The sequence below is a fragment of the Hippoglossus stenolepis genome, chromosome 17 (assembly GCF_022539355.2).
Source record: "Hippoglossus stenolepis isolate QCI-W04-F060 chromosome 17, HSTE1.2, whole genome shotgun sequence".
In the NCBI taxonomy this organism is placed as follows: Eukaryota; Metazoa; Chordata; class Actinopteri; order Pleuronectiformes; family Pleuronectidae; genus Hippoglossus; species Hippoglossus stenolepis.
In genome coordinates this window covers 13,487,771-13,511,231 of record NC_061499.1, presented here as the reverse complement: position 1 = coordinate 13,511,231, position 23,461 = coordinate 13,487,771, and the positions used below count along the sequence as shown (strand labels likewise).

The window sequence follows — 23,461 nt, the reverse complement described above, 5'->3', positions numbered from 1 at the left end:
ACTGCATATACCGGTTTGATTCGGGCGAAACATGTTTTGTTACAGCCGTGCGTAAAAGTCTAATATATGGTGTTTATCTTTTTAATCTACTCCCAATTTTTGGAATAGCAATCTCGAACCAAAACATATTATTTTCATGCTGTTTATTATCCTTTTCGGACTGACTTTTAAATTCGTATTTGAAACGTGATTTGAGCATTTAAATCACTTGTCCAGTGTTTGGAGATGCGTGCGTAAAACTAATGACGTGTCTGAACATTGGATAATTTACTGAGCTACACGTCTGTGGAGAAAATTCTCCATAGATCTTTTTTTGACGCCATCTGACTGTAATAAAAGACAATAACAGTTTATGGTATTTGAGGAGAGGATTAATTTGGTAATCCGGCCGCAAGGTTGCACAGTTTCTTCTAAACACATATTTGTACTAAGAGAGAAAAACCTTAATATATTCAGGTTATGAGTATGTGCCGTCTTTTTAGAATTACTTGAATTACAGAATTTTTATGTCGGGCTCTTGGAAGTAATGTATGCCTTTGGATATAATACATCCCATAAAAAGTACTCATACACCATATTTTGAATATTTCAATGCTCATATGGCTGAAATCCGTAAAATGTGCACCGTTCTCCTGCGCATTTTCATGGATGCAAACTAAGTAGAAATATCATGTATCAACTGTTGGATCCTCGTGTTGCAGGCTTTGCTAATGTCACGAATATTAAAGAAAACCCCAAAGAGTTAAATGTATCCGGACACACGTATTGTTCTGATGCGGCCATTATAAGGAGATCTCAGCCAACCTCAGTGCACCAGAGTGTGAGTGTTGGTCACTACCTGCTACATCCAAACAATAGAGAGTTCAACCAGGGGACACCGCCAGCTCTGGCCAATCACCGGCCCGGAGCACTTCTTCTGACCCCTGACCTCTCGACACACACAATGTTCAGACCATACATCAGCACCGAGACGTCCGCGAGCCTTTTTTTCTTCTCATTTCACATTTTGCCCAGAGACAGCACGGAAACAAAAACGGTGTTTATGTGTGAATCCGAGCCATGAATTTCCCCAAAATTATTCTTAGAGACAGCTCTTCTGCAATCCATCACAGAAACACCCCTGTCAGGCCGCGCACAGAGGGCAGATATGAGCACAGACATGCTGGTATTGTGCATGTAATCTACTAAGCCTCTTAGTCTGCTGTAGCAACGATGGTGTCTTAATAACAATTATGTCAGTTGTTGGGTAATAAATGGACTGTCTATTTATTGGTAAATTAGATAAAAATGTACATTCACCAGAATACGCCAAGTAAAATCCACATATTCACATAATCTTCATCTTCTTTACGGGATATTTTAATGTATATCACTCAGTTGTTAAACGCACATCTCTGTAGAGCCTGAATAAAACGAAGATGACAAGATTTCCCGCAAGAAATGTTGCAGCACGCTTCTGCAAAAAGCTCCTCAGCTCTGTGCAGCCCTGCCTGCAGACATGGAAGCTCTGCGGAAGATGGCGTTGAAGCTGATTGGCACTGCAGACCCCGAGAAGTCCCAACTAGCTAAATTACAGATTTCGAGTCATTTGATTCGCGAATAGAGGTCACTTCCAATGTACTGAAATTTTAATTCGCCCGTCCACGTGACTTGCTGAATAATGAATACCCCCGGGGGTCAGAAATAGATCAGAAAATCTGCCTTATTTTCATTTGAAGTGATCCTCTGCAGGGTGCGAGTCAGAGCTCTTCTCCCCTGACACAACTCTGTCTGCTGGGCACGCACCACCATGGCTTGTGAGTAGATTTGGAAGATTTGTCTTTCCCATTAGTTTTGTGATCTTATAAAAATACAAAATATCCCAGAAGTTAAGTTGTTTTATTATCTTTCATATCACGTTTTTTTATGTTTATGTAAATTGCAAAATGTATTTTAATATGATATGTTATTTGTATTTTATAAGGTCGTTGGAATTACGATTTTTCCCATATCTGATAATCACAGTTTTATTGCCAAACGTTTAAGACATTACAATGTGGTCATATTGGTGTTAAAATGTTGTCTATTAAAAAATAGTCTTTCTTGTATCATATTGAACATTTTAGAAAATGTCATACTTGATAGCAGGTCCAATTTCTCAGAATGTATTAATCCTTTGAATCAAAGCAACGAGTAAGATGCTAAAAATTTTGAAAAACTAAATGTGCAACTTACAACATTTAAATCAAAAAGAAGAGATATGTCAACAATAAATGTGTCCGCAGTGTTAAAATGTGGTATGGTCTTACTAATAAGTTTGCATTCGTGTTGGCATGTTTGATTATTTTCAGGGATGTAAGTAAAAGCTTAAGAACTGTCTCCCTGAATTTTGACTGTGGTTATTCATCACTTTTTATTTTCATAAATGGCAGAAAAGGTGCTTAAACGACGGTGACAATGCAAAGGGCTGATCTGTTGCTTCTAAAAGTTGTCAGGACAACTCAGCATGAAAGAGCCTTTCATTAGAGGCAACACAATGGTCAATTTAGACACAGGTTAAACATTAACAAAGCTCTTATGGTGAGTAAAATATGTAGGCTATCATTATAAATATTAGTATTAGTATTATTTTTGACCTGTTTTGCACTTACCTCCAAAATTTTAATAGGCAGCTATTGCACCGAAACCTTTTGTAGGCGATATTATCAGGAACACTTTTTCAGTTCCAATGAGCCTGTGAGTTCAACATGAAAATCAAATAGCTTTATTACAACCACCTATATAAGCACAGATCTCCAGTCCCATAATCCGCCCCAGTGCTGCTCTGCGTCCATGAGAGATGGCTCCTATCTGCTTAAGGCGTTGAATTTCGCATTAGCCTTGATGTTGGCCGGTGTAAACCTCGCAGAAAGAGTTATCTTCGGCTGAGTGTATCGGTAACCCAAGCCTGGCTGTTAAGAGCTCCGAGTGTCAACATTGTGGGAAGATATGGACCGCCGACTGGCCAACATCCAGAGGTCTGCGCCTCGTACTCCTCTGCGCTGACAGTGATAAGGAGCCTTGATTTGTGTGAATACCTCTGAAACATTTGTTTAATGCTAAAATAGATTAGATTTAAAACATGATCAATCAACTTCTACATTTGTGCAAAAAGCAATTCTGTAAAAAAAAAAAAAAGTTCAGCAAAATGTGAAAAAGTTAGTCTGAGGGCCTCTGGTTTAGATCATCCACTCGACTGTGTGTGCCACTGCCCGGGTCAGGGGAGAGTTCAGGTGTGGTGGCGAAAGGCAAGGTTGGATGAGGCTCCAGTGCACGGTCACGTCGAGCCAAGTAATCCCAGTGACAGCCTCCACCTGTGGGAGGACAAAGAGAGAGCAAAATAACGTATTTAATACACATGCATTCTCTTTCGCAAACGAGAAACAATCGTCTTTTCATAACCGTCATGCGTAAAAAGCTGTGCGCAAAAGTTCACTTTTAACCCTCAACATTTTACATTCCTCCTCTTCAGTTTTGTCAGTGTTAAAGGTGAATTAATGAGAGCTGGTGCTGCTTCTGTTCCCGTCTTTAAAAGTTTACCGCTCAAGTTGTAGTTTGAGAGGACAAAGGCTGATGTGGGAGTGGGATGCCGTCCATGTCCGCCCCGAGTGATTAATAGTTGTGTTGGGATTTTTCCACGCCCGCTGCTCGGCGTTGACGGAAAACAAGCGCCAAACGGTGCCGAAAAACAGAGGGGCTCTTCCGGGGGCTACGACTTTTGGCAAAACCTAGAAAGGTTGCAGCCAGATTTATTCCACGACGCGCGCGTGGCACACTCTTTGGATACGTTGTTTTGTTTAAAATTATGGTGGCCAAGATAGTGGCTTAGTCGGCACTTTTGCCACACGATCCTGCTCCTCCCATATGCAAAAGCTGCAAAACTCTTCCTTTGCGTAAACCTGTGATTTCTACCATCACTCAGTTGGTCATAGGAAACGCATAAGTGCATGTAGGTCTAATGGGGGTCCCTGTTCTGATCAGCGGGGTCGAGCAGCCACTCTTTGGTTACCTCACCTCCACTTTCCGCCCACCGCTGACTGACACGCACCCCTCACGACCACCGGGACTCACAGCCTCCTTATGTTGGACAGGTAAACGTGTGACGTTTTGTTCCACTTTAGCCAGCAGCATGCAGGCTTGTGCTGATGGAGAGGCAGGCGCTGACTAAGTGATACTACAGCCCAAGTCTGACCATGAGAGCGGGGGGCGATATTGAGTTGAGCAGTGTGTAATGCACTCTACAACCCCGGCTGTGCAATAGTGAGAAATGGGAGAGGGCGAGCTTTATTGGTGTGATGAGTAATCACGATGCCATCCTCAAATGGTGTTTTGTAGGGAAAGCCTCCTCGTTCTCACATAGTGCGAATTGTCACGCTGCAGTGCAAAACACTTTGGTTTTCGCCTGGCTCCGAGCCGTGGCTGCACTTGAAACCGAGCATAATACAGCAGGATTAGCTCTTTCAGCCGCTAACAGGCTCCAAATATATGGCACTTAAAACCTGACAGAACAGTCCTTCCCTCTGAATGGGCGACACGTGGAAAAAAGCTGCTTCTCTGCGAGAGCCTCGCTCCTCTGCCAGATACATCGCACTGTCACACAGCCCCTCTTTTTTTCTCCCTCCAAACTGATCCGCTTCTCCTCGGGGGCAACGACTGCCTCCATTAATGATTCACGGGCTCAAATAAAGGGATTTAAGTTGACGTTGCGTCACGTGAGCGCGGCGCATAATACTGCGCGGTGTTATGGCACGGGGAAGAAAACCGGAGCCCCGGTCTGGCCATATGATGGTGATTATATGCGGGTTACCCCCACTTTCCGTGAGGAGAGTCCGGGCCGTGTAGTTTGTTTGTCGAGGGGGAGAAAAAAAGAAAAAAGAGGAGGCAGACTGAAAAGACAGAGGATCCCGGGTTTGTGGATGTATTATACTGCTGTCACGGACGGATATGTTTTTCCACGCGGACAGAGTCAGAGCCCGAGCTTTGGGAGGATGGATTTTATTTTGAGGTATTTCCGCCGATTGTTCATTACTGTCGTGAGTTATTGCCGCGAGAGGCAGAGGTCAGTGAAAAGGGTCCAGGGGTTTCTTGCAGGGCTACAAAATAGACAGGTAGCAAAAAGCTATCCATGTAAAAGACACAGGGATTTGTTCCATTTTTAAATTAAAAATAAATCCACAATTAGCCCACTATTTCTGTTCTAATATCTTTAATATCACGAGCTACCATTTGGGATAAACAGGCCTGTGTAACCGTTTGTAAATAAAGCGGCCATTTAAATATCAGCTTCCAAGGAAAACCCAAACAAAGCAGGCGGCCGCTCCAAGGTGCAACCTGTCCTATAAAATCAACATCTTGTGTCTTTTACGCGTGTATTTTTATTTTTTCGTGCGTAAAATGGTACATCAAGATGAGCTCCATGAAATGTAGGGGAAAGCGGTGGGGTTGTGTCGCTCCGCCGGGGAAACGAGGATATAATGGAAGACAGAGTGCCATCCAGGACCGCGCGGCCGCGCTGGGGTCACGGCGCTCCAGCTTGATTTATGGGCACGGGGACTTGGGGAAGATGGTGCGCGAGAGCTAATGACTATTCGATCAGTTTGTGGGGAAAATGCTCAGCAGCCAGCAGGGAAACAACAAACTCGTTATTTGCATAGACCCATTTTTATGTTTTGGTGATAGTGCCGCAATGCTTGGCCGAGATGTTGTTTTTGTCCCAGAATAGTCTTCATATAAGGCTTTAATTCATACGTTTTATTCATTAGTATTTCATAATCTCGTGTTTCCTATTGATGGAATTAATCTGGGTGATATTTGGTTACAAAATCATCAGAGGGAATTTAGATTTTATGGTTTCAATAAGCTGCCAATGTTTTTATTACACACGTTCAGCTTGTTGTTAAATAGAAAATTTGATCAAATTACAATGCAATTTTAATAATGCATGCAACGAATTTTATCAGATTTAGCTCTGGTGTCTTTGTGCACCATTTAAACACATGCAGGGCCCAAACATTTACGCACAATAACATCAGCTTCACTATTTATATCTACAATTTATACCTTGGCATATTCAAGGATCGCTTACTTGAAAATAATATTCACAATAATATAATTTACAAAATACGTTTAAAAAAATGATTGTTTTCTTTTGCTCCTCATTGCAGAAATCCAGCCGAGTGAATTCAGGCCATCGCAAGGTCTCCGAGACACCTTGAGCCGCCTTCGGTAAGTCCATATATCTTTATTGATTTGTGTTATGAATGCTCAATGGTGATATCCTTATTCAATTTCTAATAAGCACCACACACGCCCACCGCAGCTCTCAGAGAGGCAGCGCGTGGCTTGTAACGTTTCCTTGCAGCAGCGATATGACCAGGCCGTGCGCAATAATTCCTTCTCCTCCACTTGTCTTTGTGGTGTAATTTGTCACTATAAAAGTGACGAGGGGAATCGCAGCTCTTGGAGCACTGCCTCGCTCCCTTCAAAAACTACTTTCTGTGAAATCCATCTGCTTGTGGCCGCTAGTTTACTTCACTGAAGTTTAGAAAATGTTTGTGTCTTTCATCGGCATTTGAGATTTCTTTTTTTCCCACGTCGTTTTTTTTTGTATTATTACGCACAGCAGATGCAGCAACAAACCACCACCTCGCTGACATTTAACCTCCTGCTCGGGGCCAAATTAAAGAGAGAGGCGAATCAGCATTTTAGGAAAACACAAAGAAGTAAATAATTATACAATGTTGACTGCTCTGGTTTGGAAAAGAAAAAGCCGAGTTGGCTAAAAAAAAATCCTCACGCGTGAATTTTTGTCCCACTCACCCTCCCACGCCGTCCGTGCATGTGTTCTACCTTGTTTTAAATTGTGCCTTGAAAGCAGCAGAGAAGCTGCAGCTCTGGACTTGTTTACAGCCTCAGGAAGCTGAGAGGACATAAATCTAATTTTTTTCCTTCTTTGATTTTTTTTCTCCCTTTTGGCTGTTAAAGGCAGCCTCGCCATGCAGAGGGATTCCCTCTGCTGCCGGCTCTCTTCTCCCCTGCTCCTGGCTGCATGTCCTCCGCTTTGCCTCTTGGTGATGAAACTTCTTCACATTTTTCACACCCTGCTCCTCGTGGGGGTTTTCCCTTGATATACTTCGCACAGACATGATCTGAGGTTGTTGTGCTTTGCAATATCTAAAAAAAGATATATACAGATAAAAGCTGTGTTCTCCACACAAGAAGCCATGCAAACAGTGGGACCCAGGGCGCAGGGGTGAATACGACGAGAGCGTCCTATAGCTTGTGGCAAAAGATTTGAGGAATAAATGCAAAATCTGCGGGTTAATGATTAAGCTGTGGATAGAAGCCCTTTATGCTCCATGCAAATGAAAATGCAGCACGGTCAGCGCCTGATTATTCCTTTGTATTCTCGCTCCTCTCCAAAGTCTCATCCACTGGGCTCATAATTCCAACTGCAGGACGCCGGGGTAAATAATAACAAAACAGATTTAAAACACTTTGGGGATGGACTTTCATGCTATAAGTAGCGATATGTTTTTTTCTTGACACACTACCTCATTTGGTTGGGGGAGGAGGAGAGGCAGCCACTTGATTTGAACTGGCTTTCCAAGGCGCTACTTCATTTGCATAATTTTTCTTGTCTATGGTGACGCTCTGGTTCGGGGCAGTTCACTGGTGTCTGCATGGTACTGGTGAAGGATCACATAGCCCAGCACAGCCCTGGCTGCCTTTAATATTGGTATGAAGCCCTGGCCATTGCTCTATAGCATGACGATAAATTCAATCCTGGGGCCAGATAACTCTTATCTCGCTGACCCGACTGCTCACGCCTGCTTTCGTAATCTCGGTTTACCCATCCACGTCGAGTAAGGAGAGGAAAAAAAGAAAAGGCAAAGAGGAAAGGGGTTTCTCTCTGCTCTTCCCTTTTTTTGTTGTGGCTGCTAATGCCTGGTGCATGGCAGGGCGCAGTCTGCTGCTGCTGCTGCTTCACCCAGCCAGCCCTGCCTTTTAAACTTTTTCCCCTGGATTACTGCTTTGATCGATTTCGTCGCTGAATGAGAAAGCATTGCTCGCTGCTGTGCATTCGTCGTCAGAGGATAAGGTAAGCAGGCCAGAAATAGGCTCCCTCGGTTGTAAATGGCGGAGTTTGTGTGTCGTGCGGTGATTTATCACCGTATGACTTAGATCTCGGTTCAGGAAGAGTTCACACACACAGTCAGGCAGCCAGATTTCTCCAGCGTGGAGCAGAGAGCTGCGCGCACACAGCTCAAGTCTGTCTTTTGTCTCTCTTTCTCTTTCCATTTTATGACTATCGCCATGGCGCGTCTGGAGATATTCACCGCAGAGCTTTCTGATATCTTCTCCAGGTCACGAGACGGCGGAGACACCTTCTTTCAGTCTGCGGTTCAGCTGCGCCGAGGGCTCATTTTTCTACTGATTTGCTTCTTGTTTTGCTCCCATGCAAAACCAGTGGTGTTCGACGGTTTCCTATGACTTCTTTGAGCTCAGTTTATGAAAATGCCATCACAGTCCATATGTATATAGAAGATTATTCTCATATACACTTGGACTGTTAAATACAAAAGAAGTTATAGTTTTATATCATCCTACAGACAAACGTTAATGTTGGGCTCAGGTTTTTACTATGAGACTTCAACAGCAGGGCCTTTTAGTTTCAGCAGCTAAAATGTGAAGTTTATTTAATACTTTGCAATAAGTTTGGATTTTGTTTAATACTTTATATTGCTTTATATAACAGCAAATTGATGTTTTTTAAACTGGACATTATTGACTTTTTTTCATAATTTTGCATATTATAATAATTATTATTCTCATTATTTTATTCTAATGACGCCTTGCATTTCACTATTTTTAAATGTAGTAAACATTAACTATTCTCTTATTTCATTAGTCACGTCACATTATTTAGAAAGTAACCTGCTGCGTCGACTGTAGTTTAAAGCATCTCCAATAATCTTTTTGAGGCGGATCCCCGTGGTTACCTGCGTGAGTTACGGTGCTTCAGCAGCAGACTCTGGGTGTGCCGTCCTCGCGTCCCCATGCGCCTTGGAACCGGTGGCTTGGTCTCTCCCCCCGAGCAGAGCCGTGCCGTGCCGGCTCACTGACCCCCCCATATATCACCGCGACGGGCCGCTGCGCAGGCGGCACCGACAGCAGCCATTACTACCGAGGCCTGCGAGGAAAAGTTCACAGTCTGGTCATGGAGATGCACGGATGCCCGCCCGGTTTTTCAGGTTTCCTCGTGGCCCTTTCCATTTATCTTGCAGCACGCAAAGAGAGACAGAAAAAGAAAGAGAAACGAAAACAAAAGAAAAGAGGGAAGGAGAGAATGCGGTTGTTTTTGGTTCGTGCCAGGTGGCTGTTCACTGAAGGAGGCTATTTTTTAAACTAATGGTGAAAAAACTAAAATGCGCTGAAACGTTTGCGGGACACGGGGGATGTTTTCAGCTGCTACAAGGAAACTAGATCCACTGTTGACAGCCCTGTTGGTAGAATAACAATGTAACAGAAATATTATTTTCCTGTGTGGTAACCCACTAACAAGCTTTCCCTGCAGCCCCCCTTTGGGCACTTAAAGCCCTTTTCTCCATACTGTAACTGTTTTATTCGTAATAGTATCATAGGTTTAAAATGTCATGCAGTTTCTTGTTAGATCCTTAAATTGATTTGGCAATATGAAATTCTTTTGAAAAGGTTTTTGCTTTAATGTTGTTTGGCACAGATGGTAATACAAGGTTAGTTCGTGCCTTTGTGCCCCGTGTAAGCCATAAGGTAAACGGTAATAGTCTACAGGACTGTTGGCCCTATCTTGCCTCCATAGTCTCCCGTGTCAGCCTTGTATTGAAAAGTAAGATGGATCGCCACCATTTCTTCTCCTCACAGTGCTTCTTGTAACCCTAGGTTCACCCGAGGAGGCCATTGGCGGAGAGGCGTCACGTGACCACGGGGTGCCAATGTTATTCTACACGGGTGTCAAGACCCTGTCAGTTTCTGAAATAAATATTGGGAAACGGCGAGATGCAAAAGGCAACCTACTACGACAGCTCCGCAATTTACAGTGGCTACCCATATCAAAGCGCAAATGGCTTCAGTTATGATGCCAATCAGGTCCAATATCCCCGGGCCTCTCATGTGGAAAGTGAGTACCATCGACCTGCCTGCTCCCTGCAGTCTCCTGACGGCTCCGTGGCGCTGCAGAAGCCGGGGGAGATGGCGGAGGGCTGCGACAGGACCACAGCCATTCAGGCGGCGCAGTCCCAGGTCCATCCCGAAAGCAATCAACCGCAGGTGCCGGTGTCAGGTCCGCCCCCTCCCTCCCAATCCCCCGGTGCCATCAGCCAAAACGCGAGCAACGGGTCCAGCCAGCCCGGTGCCAAGAACGACTCACCGACCACCAACGCGCGAGGCAAACAGATCTTCCCCTGGATGAAGGAGTCCCGTCAGAACACCAAGCAGAAACCCAACGGTAGCACCAGTTCAGGTACCTGGAACCTAAACACTGCTGCTACTGACACACACACACACACACACAACACACACACACACACACACACACACACACACACACACACACACACACACACACACACACACACACACACATACAACTTGATAGCCTCTGACCGCAAAGTTACATAAATGTTGTTGAGAGCACACATTACATAGAGGGTGGGTGGCTGAGCAGGTGAGGGGTTAGGAGGGAGGGGTGGGCCAATCCCAACAGGACATCAGCAAGTTATTTCATTTCTGTGCCAGAGTCAGAGAGGTCTTTGTTTTATTATATTGCATTTATATAATCTTTATTAATTCTGTAGGCAGCTAAATTATTCAGAAGAAAAGGTCCACAGAGTGTAATCAGCACCTCATATCGCATACTGTATGAACAAGTGTTGACTCTATTGTATTCACATCCACTTTGTAAAGGATATTGTTTTTCTGTCTTCAAATCTTATATAGTCTTATTAACTCACCTTGTATCTTCTTCTCCAAAGTGACAGCACAGACTTTAGATTTACTCCAGGGTTGAATCACGTGCCTCCACACTGGAAGTAGATTCCACCGTTTGTTGTCTGTGTGCCCTGCATCTGACCTGTCCCTACTGTAAACACGCATCTCCACTGATCACATAATGTTCCCGGAGAGACAACAAACAAACACGCACAACAGTTGTTCGGTTTGTCCTGCTGTTTTATTAGCGGGAGGCTCTGTGGGTCAGAGGGTGGCGGGTGTGTGTTTATTTACACAGAACCCGAGATAAGAAATTAGAGGTGCTTATGACCTTTTTTTTATACATTTTGAGGATAACAGTTAAATTAAGGAAGTAATTGTAGGCTACGTGAGTCATGTAATGCAAAGTAGCACTGAAGTGGCGTGTCTTCATTTTGATTTATGTTTGGAAAGGCATTTTCATTAGTTTTTAACAACCCGTAAAAGTGCTAACATTTATGGAAAGCACTTTACGCACGTTTTAAGCGCGTTTATACGAGCCACATGCTGCTGTTTTGACGAGAGGAAAACTTGGTGGGTCAGGGTGTGGAGTTTGTGTTTCAATGATCTTTACCGAAATAGACCACATTTTTAATTTAAGAGATGCTAAATTCCCAATTTTTATTTTTCGTTCCAAATGCAAAGCAAAGTGGCACATTTTCATTTTTTTCCCAATCCAAGGCTCCCGTTTAGGGAACGTTTGTGATTAGTTTTTGACATCACAATGAGGTGCAGACATATATAAAAGAACATTTGCATATCTTATTTGGGTCAGGAAGGAGCTAACCTAAGATTCAGAGATGCTCATTTCCATATTACATTTATATTGACACAATATGGCGACTTTTAATTATGGTATGGTGTTTTCACACATTTTTACGATTCGAAAAGTGCTACCTTTCATGATTTACGCGCGTATACACAAACCAGATTCTGCTGTTTGGATAACTTCGTAAACGTCAGGAGGGGGGGGTATTTATTTTTGGTTATTTACATACAACCAATAGATTCAGAGACGCTCACTTCTTATGGTAACTTACAGTTGCTCCTCTACAGTAATGATGGAGGCGAAGCAGTCTCGGTTTGATTTATGTCTGGCAAAGTGTTTTTATTAGTTCTAACAACACGTTGGGGTGCTGACATTTATGAAAAGCAACACTAATCGTGCACTTAGTACACACCAGCCTCTCTTATAAATTATAACTATAGCCTTTAAATTCAGATTTTATTGCAATAATCATGGTAGTTATCGGTGATTGTCCTACACACAGTGCGTGGGAATCCCTAATGCCACGTGCTAACTCTTTTATCTCTGTAACATGAGGTCAGGATGTGTCTGCTGCATTCCTCTTGCTCCAGGTCTGGGCGACAGGTAGGGAAATTTATTAAGTGTTGGCCGTCTGCCACGGCGGTAAGCAGACCAACACCTTGCTATTCTGCAGCCAAGCTCCAGCCCTCTTGGAAGGGGAGGCTTATCAGCGAGGGCAAGGCGAGCTGCTGTATACACCCCGAGGAATACATAATGCTCGTGTTTGCATTACGCGTGTGCTCGCTGTGCGACTACGGGGGAAGATGGGGGTCAAAATGTTTGAGTTGGAAATCTGAGGATACCTGGCACCAGAACCAGCCCTGACTCACTACCCTTTACTTTGTGTGCTTTGCTGTAACTGTAGGTGCCGTGTGCATGCATTGATTGTTAATTGTCTCATGGAGCCCTGATGATAACCCTTAGTGCTTAGCGGGAGGGTGTAGATTTATCAAAATGTTTGTGATGTATTTCAGGCGCGCGCACACACATGCGCAGTACTGGGACACATATTTATCTAGTAGTGTTCCCCACCCCTCTTGATGGTGGAGAGGTTTGTTATCAGCTGTGTGCGTGTTGTCACACGATATTGCTTTCACTCTCACTTCCCTGTCTCTACCTCTGTACCTCTCTCTCTCTCTCTGTCTGTAATGGATTACTGAATGACACCCTCCTCTCCTCCTCCCTGACAGTGGAGAGTTGCCCCGGAGACAGGAGTCCCCCAGGGTCAGCGGCGTCGAAGAGGGCCCGGACAGCTTACACCAGCGCCCAGCTAGTGGAGCTGGAGAAGGAGTTCCACTTCAACCGGTACCTCTGCAGACCCCGGAGGGTGGAGATGGCGAACCTGCTCAACCTCACCGAGAGACAGATCAAAATCTGGTTCCAGAACCGCAGGATGAAATACAAGAAGGATCAGAAGGGCGTGGGTATGATGCCTTCCCCTGGCGGACAGTCCCCGCGGAGCCCCGTGGGCCCGGCCTCCAGCGGTGGAGGATACCTCAACTCTATGCATTCTCTTGTAAACAGTGTTCCTTATGAATCCCAGTCGCCAACGTCTTACAATAAACCGCATCAGAACGCGTACGGTATGGCCACGTCATATCCCCCTCCTTTGAACAGCTCCCTCAGCAACTGCCCGCCCTCCCAGAAGAGGTATCCCGGGACCGACTCGGCCACGCCCGATTATGACGCGCATCCTCTCCAAGGCAATGGCAACTACGGGACGCACATGCAGGGCAGCCCCGTTTATGTCGGCGGAGGCTACATCGAGTCTATGCCCAACTCCGGGGCCTCCGTTTTCGGTCTGACCCACCTCTCGCACCCGCCGTCCGCAAACATGGACTACAATGGAGCAATCACAATGGGCAACAGTCAGCATCACGGAGTGTGTGATCCGACACCGACGTACACAGACCTAACGCCGCACTACTCTCAGGGAAGAATCCAGGAAGCGCCCAAACTGACGCATCTGTAGCGGTGGCGCAGCTCGGATCACTCCGCCCATTGTCTTACCCACCTACAGACACATTACCGCTTTGTTTCTGCGCCTCCACACGGCTTCCACCTCCTCTCCGCTTTTGTTTATGTTTTCTATAGTTTTGATGTGTGAAGTAGCGTAGGATGAATAATCACGACTTGCTTGGATTTTTTTTCTCTATTTGCTCGTGTCATTGTCTTTCAAAGACCTTTATCTGGGCTGTAGGACTCTAGAGCGGGAGGGAGGGGGGCACAGTATATGCATAGGCCTATTTAATCTTTTTTTGTTTTTTTTAAAAAACTTGTTTTTAAAGCTGAAACGCAAACAGGGTATTATGAACGTATGTTATTCATTTTTAATGTGAATTTGTCCGTATTTTTTTATTTATCCGCAGTTGAAGAATTGTGTTTTGCATTTTGTTGCACTTGTGAAAGGATCCTTCAGGAGCCACGAGCTCGGATTATGAGGGAAACACATTTTCAAAAAGAAAAAAAAATCAAGGGTCATGAGCTTAAACGCAGCCCCCTTGCTTTTGTTTAGTTCTATTGGACTTTTTCTAATGTTATTTATTTTGTTTGGTGTTAAGATAAGAGTCCTTTAGTATTATTTGACCCCCCTGCAATCTTTGTGTGGGGAGAAGGTTGATGGATATTAGCGTGTCGGCCCTCTACATGTAGTCTGCAGCTCCCCAGCAGCAGCAGCAGCAGCAGCACCATGTTGGTATTATAGCCTATGTTTCCATTTTTTTTTTTTTCTTCGAGGAGGTATTTTGTTTTCTCCACCAATGTAAAATCAATCAGTCATGCAATAAGTGTGGATGGAGAAGGGACACACGTTAGCAGTTTCTTTATTGAAGAAAAAAAAGGAACAGACCATCATCAATTTTCTTTTCGATGTCATACATTCCATGCTGCTCCAGTTCGAAGAAATGAATAAAAAGAATTGAAATATAATTGTAGCATATCCTTCAGTTTTAAGTCCAAACGCATCACTTCACAAAATCAAATGCAAAGCAGGGTCTCAAAAAAATTACTCAGAAATACAACTCTACTTTTGACACCATTACGTTTTATTATTGTTAAGAATTTCATCCTGGTATAAAAGATGATAACAGAAAAGCAAAAATACATTTAGGATAATAATAATAATAATAATTTTAATAATAAATTAAATACGACAATCTATGTTTATTTATTATTTACGCACACAAAATAGGGATTGCAATTATTTGCCATAATTAGCATTCAATATTCTACAATCAAAACAAAGAAAGCTACTCAAATGTTTTTTCTCTCCTCTTGATCGTGGACGTGGAGAAAACTCGGGTGGCCCTCTCCCCTCCTCTCATCTGCGTGGGCACATCCATAATAATGAAAAGAAAAATGTCAGCCGGGCCCTTCTGGAGATCCTGCAAGAAGACAACAAGCTAAATGAGAAGTCGTTTGAAAAATAATTCCCTGATATGTGCAGTCAGTCAAATGCGGGCTTGGCGATAAACAGGCAGGACTGGAATCATGGCGGGTCTCATTGGTCTCATTACTCCACAGATTTACAGATGACAACGTTAAAAAAAAAAATCCAGGATGGTTACAGCAAAGGAAATTATAAGTGGAAAACTAAAAACCTGTACGATATATTCCTTTGTGCAATTTACTGAAATGAAAAGGCTGTGTAGAAATTACCATCAATTTATAGAATGTAGACTTCTCTTTATGATTTGCAGCAATTTCATAGTATTTATGAATTTCCCAGTCCAGACCCACTTGGAGACAAAATTCTTCTATTGTTGTTGTAATATCATTTAGATTTTCTGGGGAATTTCATTTGTGTGGTTTTACGCAGGGGTTTCTGCCATTCTTCTCAAATGAACAAATAATCATTTTGTGCCATGTTCAGTTTTAGTGACTACAAAATGTATTTATGTGTGCAGTATTATTTGTTCACACTGATTTTTCACCAAGAACCAATTTCCAGCCCAGGTCTGATTGATATAAGAGGACATGGACATACTAACCCTGACATATGGTTAGCAGGGAAACCTAGAACAATTGAACCATGGTGTGTCAAAGCAGGAAAAAAAAAAACTGATGCCCTGAGTATTTCTGCATCCATCACACTCACACACACACACACTGAGGAATACACGCACACGCACACACAAGTATACACAGCAAGGCACTGATTTGACCCATATGCGCCATTTACGCAGGTATAGGGCAGACACACCGCGTTTTAACCAAAGCAAGGATATGTTTTTCTTTCATTGCATTTCTATCCATGGGAAAGTGCTCCTAAATCACTCCTGCTGTAAAAGACAAGTGTGTAGGACAGGCTGGGGTCCACTAAAAGCCGCCACCCACTCCTCTCCTTGCACACAAAGCCTGTGCGTAATTCCCAAAAAGCCATCCATCTCTCCCCCTAGCAGCTCTGTCCCTCACCACACGGTCTGCTCCGTGCACAAACCTGCACGTTCACCGAAACGACAAATAATATAATGTGTAAATACCAACTCACAATTCAAAGATAAAAGCCAGGTGGAGAAGCTTCACCCTGTACTCACCGATGGCGCATTATCACCTCCCCCCAAAAAAGAAAATGGTCGCATCTTGTGGAGCTTATTTATCTATTAAAACATCCCTCCAGCGACAGCCTCGGTTTTAACTGCGAACAGAAACTGGTTCTAATCTGAGTGGCCAGTGTTTCTCGCCGCTTCCTGGCTGCATTTGATCCGGGGGAGAGTTAGAAGCCTTAAATGTGTTGTGAGGGCACCGAGCTGTCAGACCTTTTGGCGAGTAAGATTGATCGCGCACAGGCTTCCAGGACTCTTTGTTTGGTATATAAGCAACAAACTGAGAGAGAGGCCTACCACTTCTCCTCTTCCTCTCTCCTCTTACTTACCAAGCCATATATTTTTTTAATGCTTTATGAAAATACAACATGTGCTGCTTGACGAATAACATCCCAAATATGGCTTTCACAGATTATTGTGGAAGAGCTATAAAAACAAACGCTGCAGGGAAGAGCCATTCAATAACAATTCCATCTAACACTGTAAATGTACTCGTTGTGCACGGTCGATCATAAACGTGTTGGTGTTTGCTTATAATTGCAATTCCAGGTATAGAGCAGATACTGGAAATACAGTGGGAAGCCTCTCTCTGTACTGCAGCCACTGTGGATCCAGAAAACCCCTCTGCTGTTACCTTTGGATTTTTCCCTTTCAAGGCGAAAATGCAACAATTCTAAAATATTAGGATGATGTTTAAAAGAAAAAAATAATTATGACATCTTGCTGGTGGGAAACCTTTCAACTATTGCAATCACAAAACAAAGAGTTCCTGTGTGTTTGAACCTAGCCTTTGTGGGAATGTGCGCAAACATGGGCGCGCATGACCTCCTCTAAAAATTCGACCTTATGTGGAGTAAACGAAAACCACCTATGTTTTAATATTACATCTTTACAACCGAGAGAACCCCCAGCCTGTAATAAAACAACAGTGATTATGACTGCGAGTGTTTGCATGAGTGTGTATCTGCTGCTAAGTTTCCCCTGCACTGTTTGTAAATGTTGAACTGCTGTCAGGGGATGAAATGGCCTGAACGTTGTCATATCCGTCAGTATTAACTTAATGGATGGGCGTTTTATTGCAACACATGTCGATGGATGCGCAGCATATTTCATTATTATGCACCTCTAAAGAATCACAGCTATTGTGGAGACCACACTCACTTAGCGAGGCTGGATTGTTTGGGGTTTGTTTCTGTCGAGAAGTCTCAATATCAGTTTTTTGGGGTTTGTTGCTTTTTCACCTCTGGAGCCTGCCTCTTGCCTATATGAATAGCTACTGGCGTGAAATGTATGTGTGTGTGTGTGTGTGTGTGTGTGTTAGTGTGTCTGTGTGTGTCTGTGTCTGTGAGTGTGTGTGAGTGTGGTGGGGGCGTTCTCCACTGACATCCTCAAACAATACGAGAAAGAGGAGTGCACGAATCCGCGCACCCTAGGCTGGGCTCCTTCCCTGTAATAGTGAGCGTCAGCCATTCTTAAAAACACACATTTTGTCGCTTAGTGGACTGGACTGGAGGGGCAGAGAGGAGGATAAACTGAGCGGACAAAGATGTAAATAAAAACAGTCGTCTCCCAGCTGAGCGAGGCGTTCTTCATCCGACTTTTTGGATCAATCAGGCAGACACTGGCTTCTTTTGATTAAACCCCAAATTGTCATTGGGCAGAGGTAATCATGTGACAGGCAATTCGGTCCAATTTCAACCTTGTCTCCATGAATTCAATAGTTTAATAGTAGCTCGGTCCCCATACGGCCGTAATCAGTGATATAGAAAAAAAAACCACCACGAGATTTTTTAATGATTTTTTCTTCCGCGTCCTCGCTGAGCCGCAACATTTATAAAAATACGCGTGCAAACTTTCCTCGGCTCTCAGGGAGCGGAGATGAATTACGAATTCGAGCGAGAGAGCGGTTTTATCAATAGTCAGCCGTCGCTTGCTGAGTGCCTGACATCTTTCCCCCCTGTCGCTGATTCATTTCAAAGTTCATCAATCAAGAGCTCGACGCTTTCACGCCCGACACTGATTCCTCCTCCCTTTGAGCAGACCATTCCCAGCCTGAACCCGGGCAGCCATCCGCGGCACGGCCGGCCCAGACACAGCCCCGACGGATGCAGCCAGCTGCCCACCGCCTCCTTACCCCCGGAGTACCCCTGGATGCGGGAGAAGAAAGCCTCCAAGAGGAACCACCTGCCCACCTCCACCGCGACCACCCTTTCCAATGGACCCGTGTGCTTTTCCCCAAAAGGTGGGTGATTTCTGCAGCACTTTTCTGCACAACTCCTATTTACTATCTGTTGCTACATTTGTTTAGCCCCTAGGCCCTTCCTTAAAAAACACAACAACAAATGCAGCTAGAATCGTTCCGTTTTGAAAGATTTATGGCCGTTGTGGAATTGTGTATGAATGGAGAAAAAAAGTTTTGGGTAAAGTTTGGATGATGCAAGATGATTTATTCCCAGAGTCGTAGCAGAGTTTTGATGTGTGACAGTAATGAAGAGTGATGGAGTGCCGTTGCCGAGGAGGGCAGCTGGAACATTCATTAGTATCCCACACCAGCCTGGACCTCACTGCTTTTATATCGCACCGTGTTTGCTTCACGCTGAACATATTTTATGCGTAAAACTATCTGATGGGTATCTCTACGCAGGGGTGATTTTTAGATAAAGGGTGAACAGGTTTATGAGATTGGGTCAGTAGCTCCAGCGGCCATTTTGCTGCAGCACATAGTGCATGAGCCACACTCTCTCTCTCGTGGTTTCAGACAGCCTCGGTGCTAGATTCACGGCCGCTGGCGGGGGTTATGCAACTGTTGTGCCCTGCGTATTAATCCCTCGCTATCATGGTGCTTGTTTTCCAGGCTCGCCTGAGATCGTGGAGAGCGCCGGGGGAGGAGGGGGCTCTCGTCGGCTGAGGACGGCGTACACCAACACCCAGCTGCTGGAGCTGGAGAAGGAGTTCCACTTCAACAAGTATCTTTGCCGGCCGAGGAGGGTGGAGATAGCGGCGCTGCTGGACCTGACCGAGAGGCAGGTTAAAGTCTGGTTCCAGAACCGGCGCATGAAGCACAAGCGGCAGACCCAGAGCAAGGAGAACCACAACGGGGAGGGGAAAGGGCCGGGAGCCGAGGATGGCATCCACAGCGACGAGGAGGACGAGGCCCCCCTGTACGAGCGGAGCGGGGCCCTGCTGGAGAGAGATACCTGCTCCTTTCAGAACAACTCCCTCGGCTCCGCGCAACAGCTCCACAATGGAGAGTCCATGGGCTTTGCTGCTGCGTCGCTGAACAGCAATGACAAAAATCTGAAACATTTTCCCAACCCGTCACCCACTGTTCCGGGCTGTATGTCAACAATGGGCCCCGGCTCTGCATCTGGCCCGGACAATGGCGACAGTCCCCCGGCCCTGGATGTTTCTATACACGACTTTCAGCCTTTCTCCTCGGATTCCTGCCTGCAGCTCTCTGACGCGGCCTCGCCGAGCCTGTCAGAGTCTCTGGACAGCCCCGTGGACATTTCAACGGACAGCTTCTATTTTTTCTCGGAGTCCCTAACTACAATCGACCTGCAGCATCTAAACTATTAAACCAATCACAATAACTTTTATTTTCCTTTTTCTCTTGGGACATTAAATATCAGGCTACGATGGTATAAACTCTGATGTTATTTGTATATGCGGCACATTTATTCTGTTGATATTTGACTGGCGATTAATTCAAGGTAAGGATGAAATTGAATCACTGAAGTAGCTCTACTCCAATGTGGCTTGTAATTACCATATCAAAATGATCTCTTGGAATGGAAATTATGAGTGTATGTGAATAATATTACAATATTAGGCCTATGGAACCTGCTCATTTTTATTTTTGTATAGCTTCCAACGTCTTGGATATTTTTGTTAGAATACAATTAACTTGCTACGATCCTTTTCTCTCTCTGGTGTTTTGAGTCATTTCTTTTTCTATTTACAGGCTGAATACTTGCCGACTATTTGAATTATTCATGTAGAAAAAAGAATAATAATATGCAAAATAAAAAGAAGTAGGGCACAGGAAGATAGAGACGATATGCAAATTCTAACAACAGGTTGGCAATGAATATAAATAGTCTTGCCCCGCACTGAGTAGTGAAGGCACACACTCGTCTGAATTGTACTTTTATTGTATAATTTAATTTCCAGTTATATTAATTTTGTTAAGTGATAGATAGAATACCCTGCCTCTTCATGAAAGAACCACAAAGAGTATATTTTCTTATTTGAAACTTTGGAGGTGAACTTTTTTAATTGATTATCAGTACAATTACTATAAAATATCTGCAAATTAACTGTTAATTGGTAAATTATAGATGCTAATAATTGAGTGAAATTACTTTTGAAAAGATTTTTTCAAATTTTTTTTTTTAGAACAGTCAAGTAAACTTTAGGCCGTTTATAAGGAAACTGATACAAATTATTTCCGTGTTCACCCTCAAACTTTAGGAATAAAAAAAGTGCATATAACGCCAGCCCGGATCTTAAACATGACAGGGCTCTTAACATTGTGTGCATGTTGCAGGCGAATACCGGAGCCATGTTTGCCTTCAGGAGCTCATAAATCACTCCGTGGCATGAATGAGGCGGACATTAAGGAGACCAATTGTGGCGTAATGTGCACAAATAAAACCCCACTTACATTTTCATATGGGACTCCCCAATTCCTGCGCTAAAAGGGGCTGAGTCTCTGCGTGCGTTTGGCAATAATTCATTTTTATAGCTTGTTTAAACACGGCTCCTGGCTCGGCGACAGCGGCACCAGTAGCTGCACCGCTCGGGTTATGAGGCTGCAACTCTTTAGCCCGTGCGTAAAACTACATCCGAGTCAAAACAGACTAGATGAGATTCACTAAGAATAGTTCACTTAACTGGAGTGAGGATCATTACTTTTGGCTTATCCTTTATCTTAAGAGATTCCATTTCTTTAGGGGACTTACCAACACTATTGGAGCCTCAGTTAGTGTTAAGTTATCTTTGAGTTCAATATAGGATTATGATGGCTCTTGCCCTATTGTATTGCGCTTGAGTTGACTTATTGGAATCAGTTATTAGCCCATGCACACTTTTACTTAATAGGTTTTTCCACTCTGTGTGTGCGTGTGTGTGTGAGAACAAGAAAAACCACCGGTTGCGACACATGGCCTACATGCACCGATCGATTTACAAACTCATCCATACGTGCGCAAATTCATAAACTCCGTGCGTCCAGCGGTTTATTGAATAATCTACAAGCCATAAACAGACCATCGACTGGCTGAACGTTAGTCTATATTGCATGGGCAAGTGGAGGGTGTGGGTCCAAGCAGCTGTGTATGTGTGTGTCTAAGGAGTGGGGTATATAGGGGTAAAAAGAGGGGGCTGCTCCTGCACCGTGCACTGCTTGACTACAACCACAAGGGCCGGCATAACCTAATCATTCCGAGACAGCGCGCCTATTCTGCGCACATGTGTTCACACAAAGAGCCAAGAGAGCTCCAAGGCAAGGCCCTGGCGAAGTTTGCACACAGAGACAAGCGAGACAGTGGGACCTCTGCGCCCACTCGGCCGCAGAGGCAGCTGGGAAGACAGGGGAGGAGGGGGGAAGGAGAAGGGAGGAGGTTAGTGTGTGTGTGGGTGTATATGACTGGAGGGGGGGTGTAGTATTGACCCCTCTGCGCCTTTTTTTAAACTGGTGGGAACTTTGCTCTTCACTTTCTGAGTATGCAAAGATGAAAACTTCAACTTTTCCATCTATCTAATCTCACGATAATTAGCCTATTTATTGATCCACATGGGGAGTACACAATGAATACAAATAATAGAGTAAAAATATAATACTTTTATAATCAAATTGAATAATATCTATCTATCTATCTATCTATCTATCTATCTATCTATCTATCTATCTATCTATCTATCTATCTATCTATCTATCTATCTATCTATCTATCTCATCTATCTATCTATCTATCTATCTATATAATCATATAATCATATAATATCAACAACATTGGATATTTTGTGTTTAACCACATGCTACCAGAGGGGGCGCTCATCTCTCCACCCTACCCTTATTTCCTCCCTCCCTCCCTCCTCCCCTCCTTCTCCCCTCCCCTCTCTTTTCCTTCCTCAGTGAGAGGTTGGACTCGCTGCTGCATGTCTCCCTCGCACACACACACTCTCTCCCCTTCCCGTCTCTCTCCCTTCTCTCCCTCTCTCTCTCTCTCTCTGCCGAGCGCTCGCCTTTCGTGGCCATCCATTTCTCTAACAGCTTGATTTGATGAACTTAACAGGATAATCAGCCCACACTTGCACCTCCGGCTATATAGGAGCGCATTATAGCTCCACGACGCATTATCAGATCATTTGATCATTATATACATGCATAATGAATACACGTGGGGGCAACATCAGAGTATAGCCCATGATAGCAGACCTCGTGACCCCGGCTGAGGCAAGAATTAATACCACATCATCTTAATGTCCAATATGTTGTCTTGTCGTTACATCACCTGCGACCCCCCAGCACGAGCAGTGCCAAACATCTCTAATGCGACCTTGATGAGGGAGGAGCACACAGTTATAAAAGAGCTGAAAGACTTTTCTGTCAGGAGTGAAACCTCCCCGCCTCTCCCTCACTGTCCAACTGGGGAAATATTTGCTGAGCAAATCCCTCACAGTGTTAAAGCGTGAAACAGAGGAATGGGACACTGATAGCCCACAGATAGCCTGTGGCAATGATACACACACACACACACGCACACACACACACACACGCACACACACGCACACACACGCACACACCCACACACACACACTGAGCCATCCATCCATCCATCGAGGAGAGAATGACACTATTATGCATATGGCAGCAGGGGCGAATACAGATACGCACGCACACACACACACACACACACACACACACACACACACACACACACACACATACTCACACACACACCTATTCTCCTATAGTCCAAAATAAGCGTACCTGAGGTCAGGTGAGGTCGTCCACTTGGAAAGAGGTTGCAGGGGGCAGCGTTAATCTTTCCCCGGGCTTCAGGGCGCACAGCATGGG

The 23,461-nt window shown here is 44.3% G+C and overlaps 2 protein-coding genes and 1 long non-coding RNA gene across 8 annotated transcripts in view; 2 read left to right on the top strand and 1 right to left on the bottom strand.

Moving 5' to 3' along the window:
- Positions 1-14,761, top strand: part of hoxa3a (homeobox A3a) — a 30,637-nt gene extending 15,876 nt beyond the window's left edge. For 2 of the 4 annotated variants that reach the window (XM_047344262.1, XM_035183598.2), the window contains exons 2-4: positions 6,183-6,243; positions 9,940-10,519; positions 13,024-14,761. In XM_047344262.1, coding sequence (XP_047200218.1) covers positions 10,057-10,519; positions 13,024-13,805 — 1,245 coding nt within the window. In that variant the 5' untranslated portion in view covers positions 6,183-6,243; positions 9,940-10,056 and the 3' untranslated portion in view covers positions 13,806-14,761. Of the gene's footprint in view, positions 1-3,313; positions 5,024-6,182; positions 6,244-6,270; positions 8,120-9,939; positions 10,520-13,023 lie in introns of those variants that run through there. The other 2 variants (XM_035183599.2, XM_035183600.2) reach the window with 2 other exon arrangements.
- Positions 2,728-9,454, bottom strand: LOC118125208. The gene is made up of 2 exons (XR_004698807.2): positions 9,021-9,454; positions 2,728-3,332 (listed from the first exon to the last, which is right to left on the bottom strand). It is a non-coding gene; the product is annotated as an uncharacterized LOC118125208 (long non-coding RNA).
- A 126-nt stretch (positions 14,762-14,887) lies between the features above and the next one.
- On the top strand, positions 14,888-20,305 carry LOC118125203 (homeobox protein Hox-A2a). 3 transcript variants are annotated; one of them, XM_035183604.2, is made up of 3 exons: positions 14,888-17,925; positions 18,418-18,619; positions 19,232-20,305. In XM_035183604.2, exons 2-3 carry the CDS (start codon positions 18,529-18,531, stop codon positions 19,954-19,956), a joined length of 816 nt encoding a protein of 271 aa, XP_035039495.1. In that variant the 5' UTR covers positions 14,888-17,925; positions 18,418-18,528; the 3' UTR covers positions 19,957-20,305. The 3 variants fall into 3 exon arrangements, with proteins under 3 accessions (XP_035039495.1, XP_035039494.1, XP_035039492.1); XM_035183603.2 differs by having other exon boundaries at positions 14,888-18,040; XM_035183601.2 differs by having other exon boundaries at positions 14,888-18,619.
- The last annotated feature ends 3,156 nt before the right edge of the window (positions 20,306-23,461 follow it).

Excerpts from the sequence above, each read along its gene's own strand:
- LOC118125203 (XM_035183601.2), top strand. The coding sequence starts at position 18,256 with ATGAATTACGAATTCGAGCGAGAGAGCGGTTTTATCAATAGTCAGCCG. Across the intron at positions 18,620-19,231 it reads CGTGTGCTTTTCCCCAAAAG|GCTCGCCTGAGATCGTGGAG; the intron begins GTGGGTGATTTC and ends CTTGTTTTCCAG.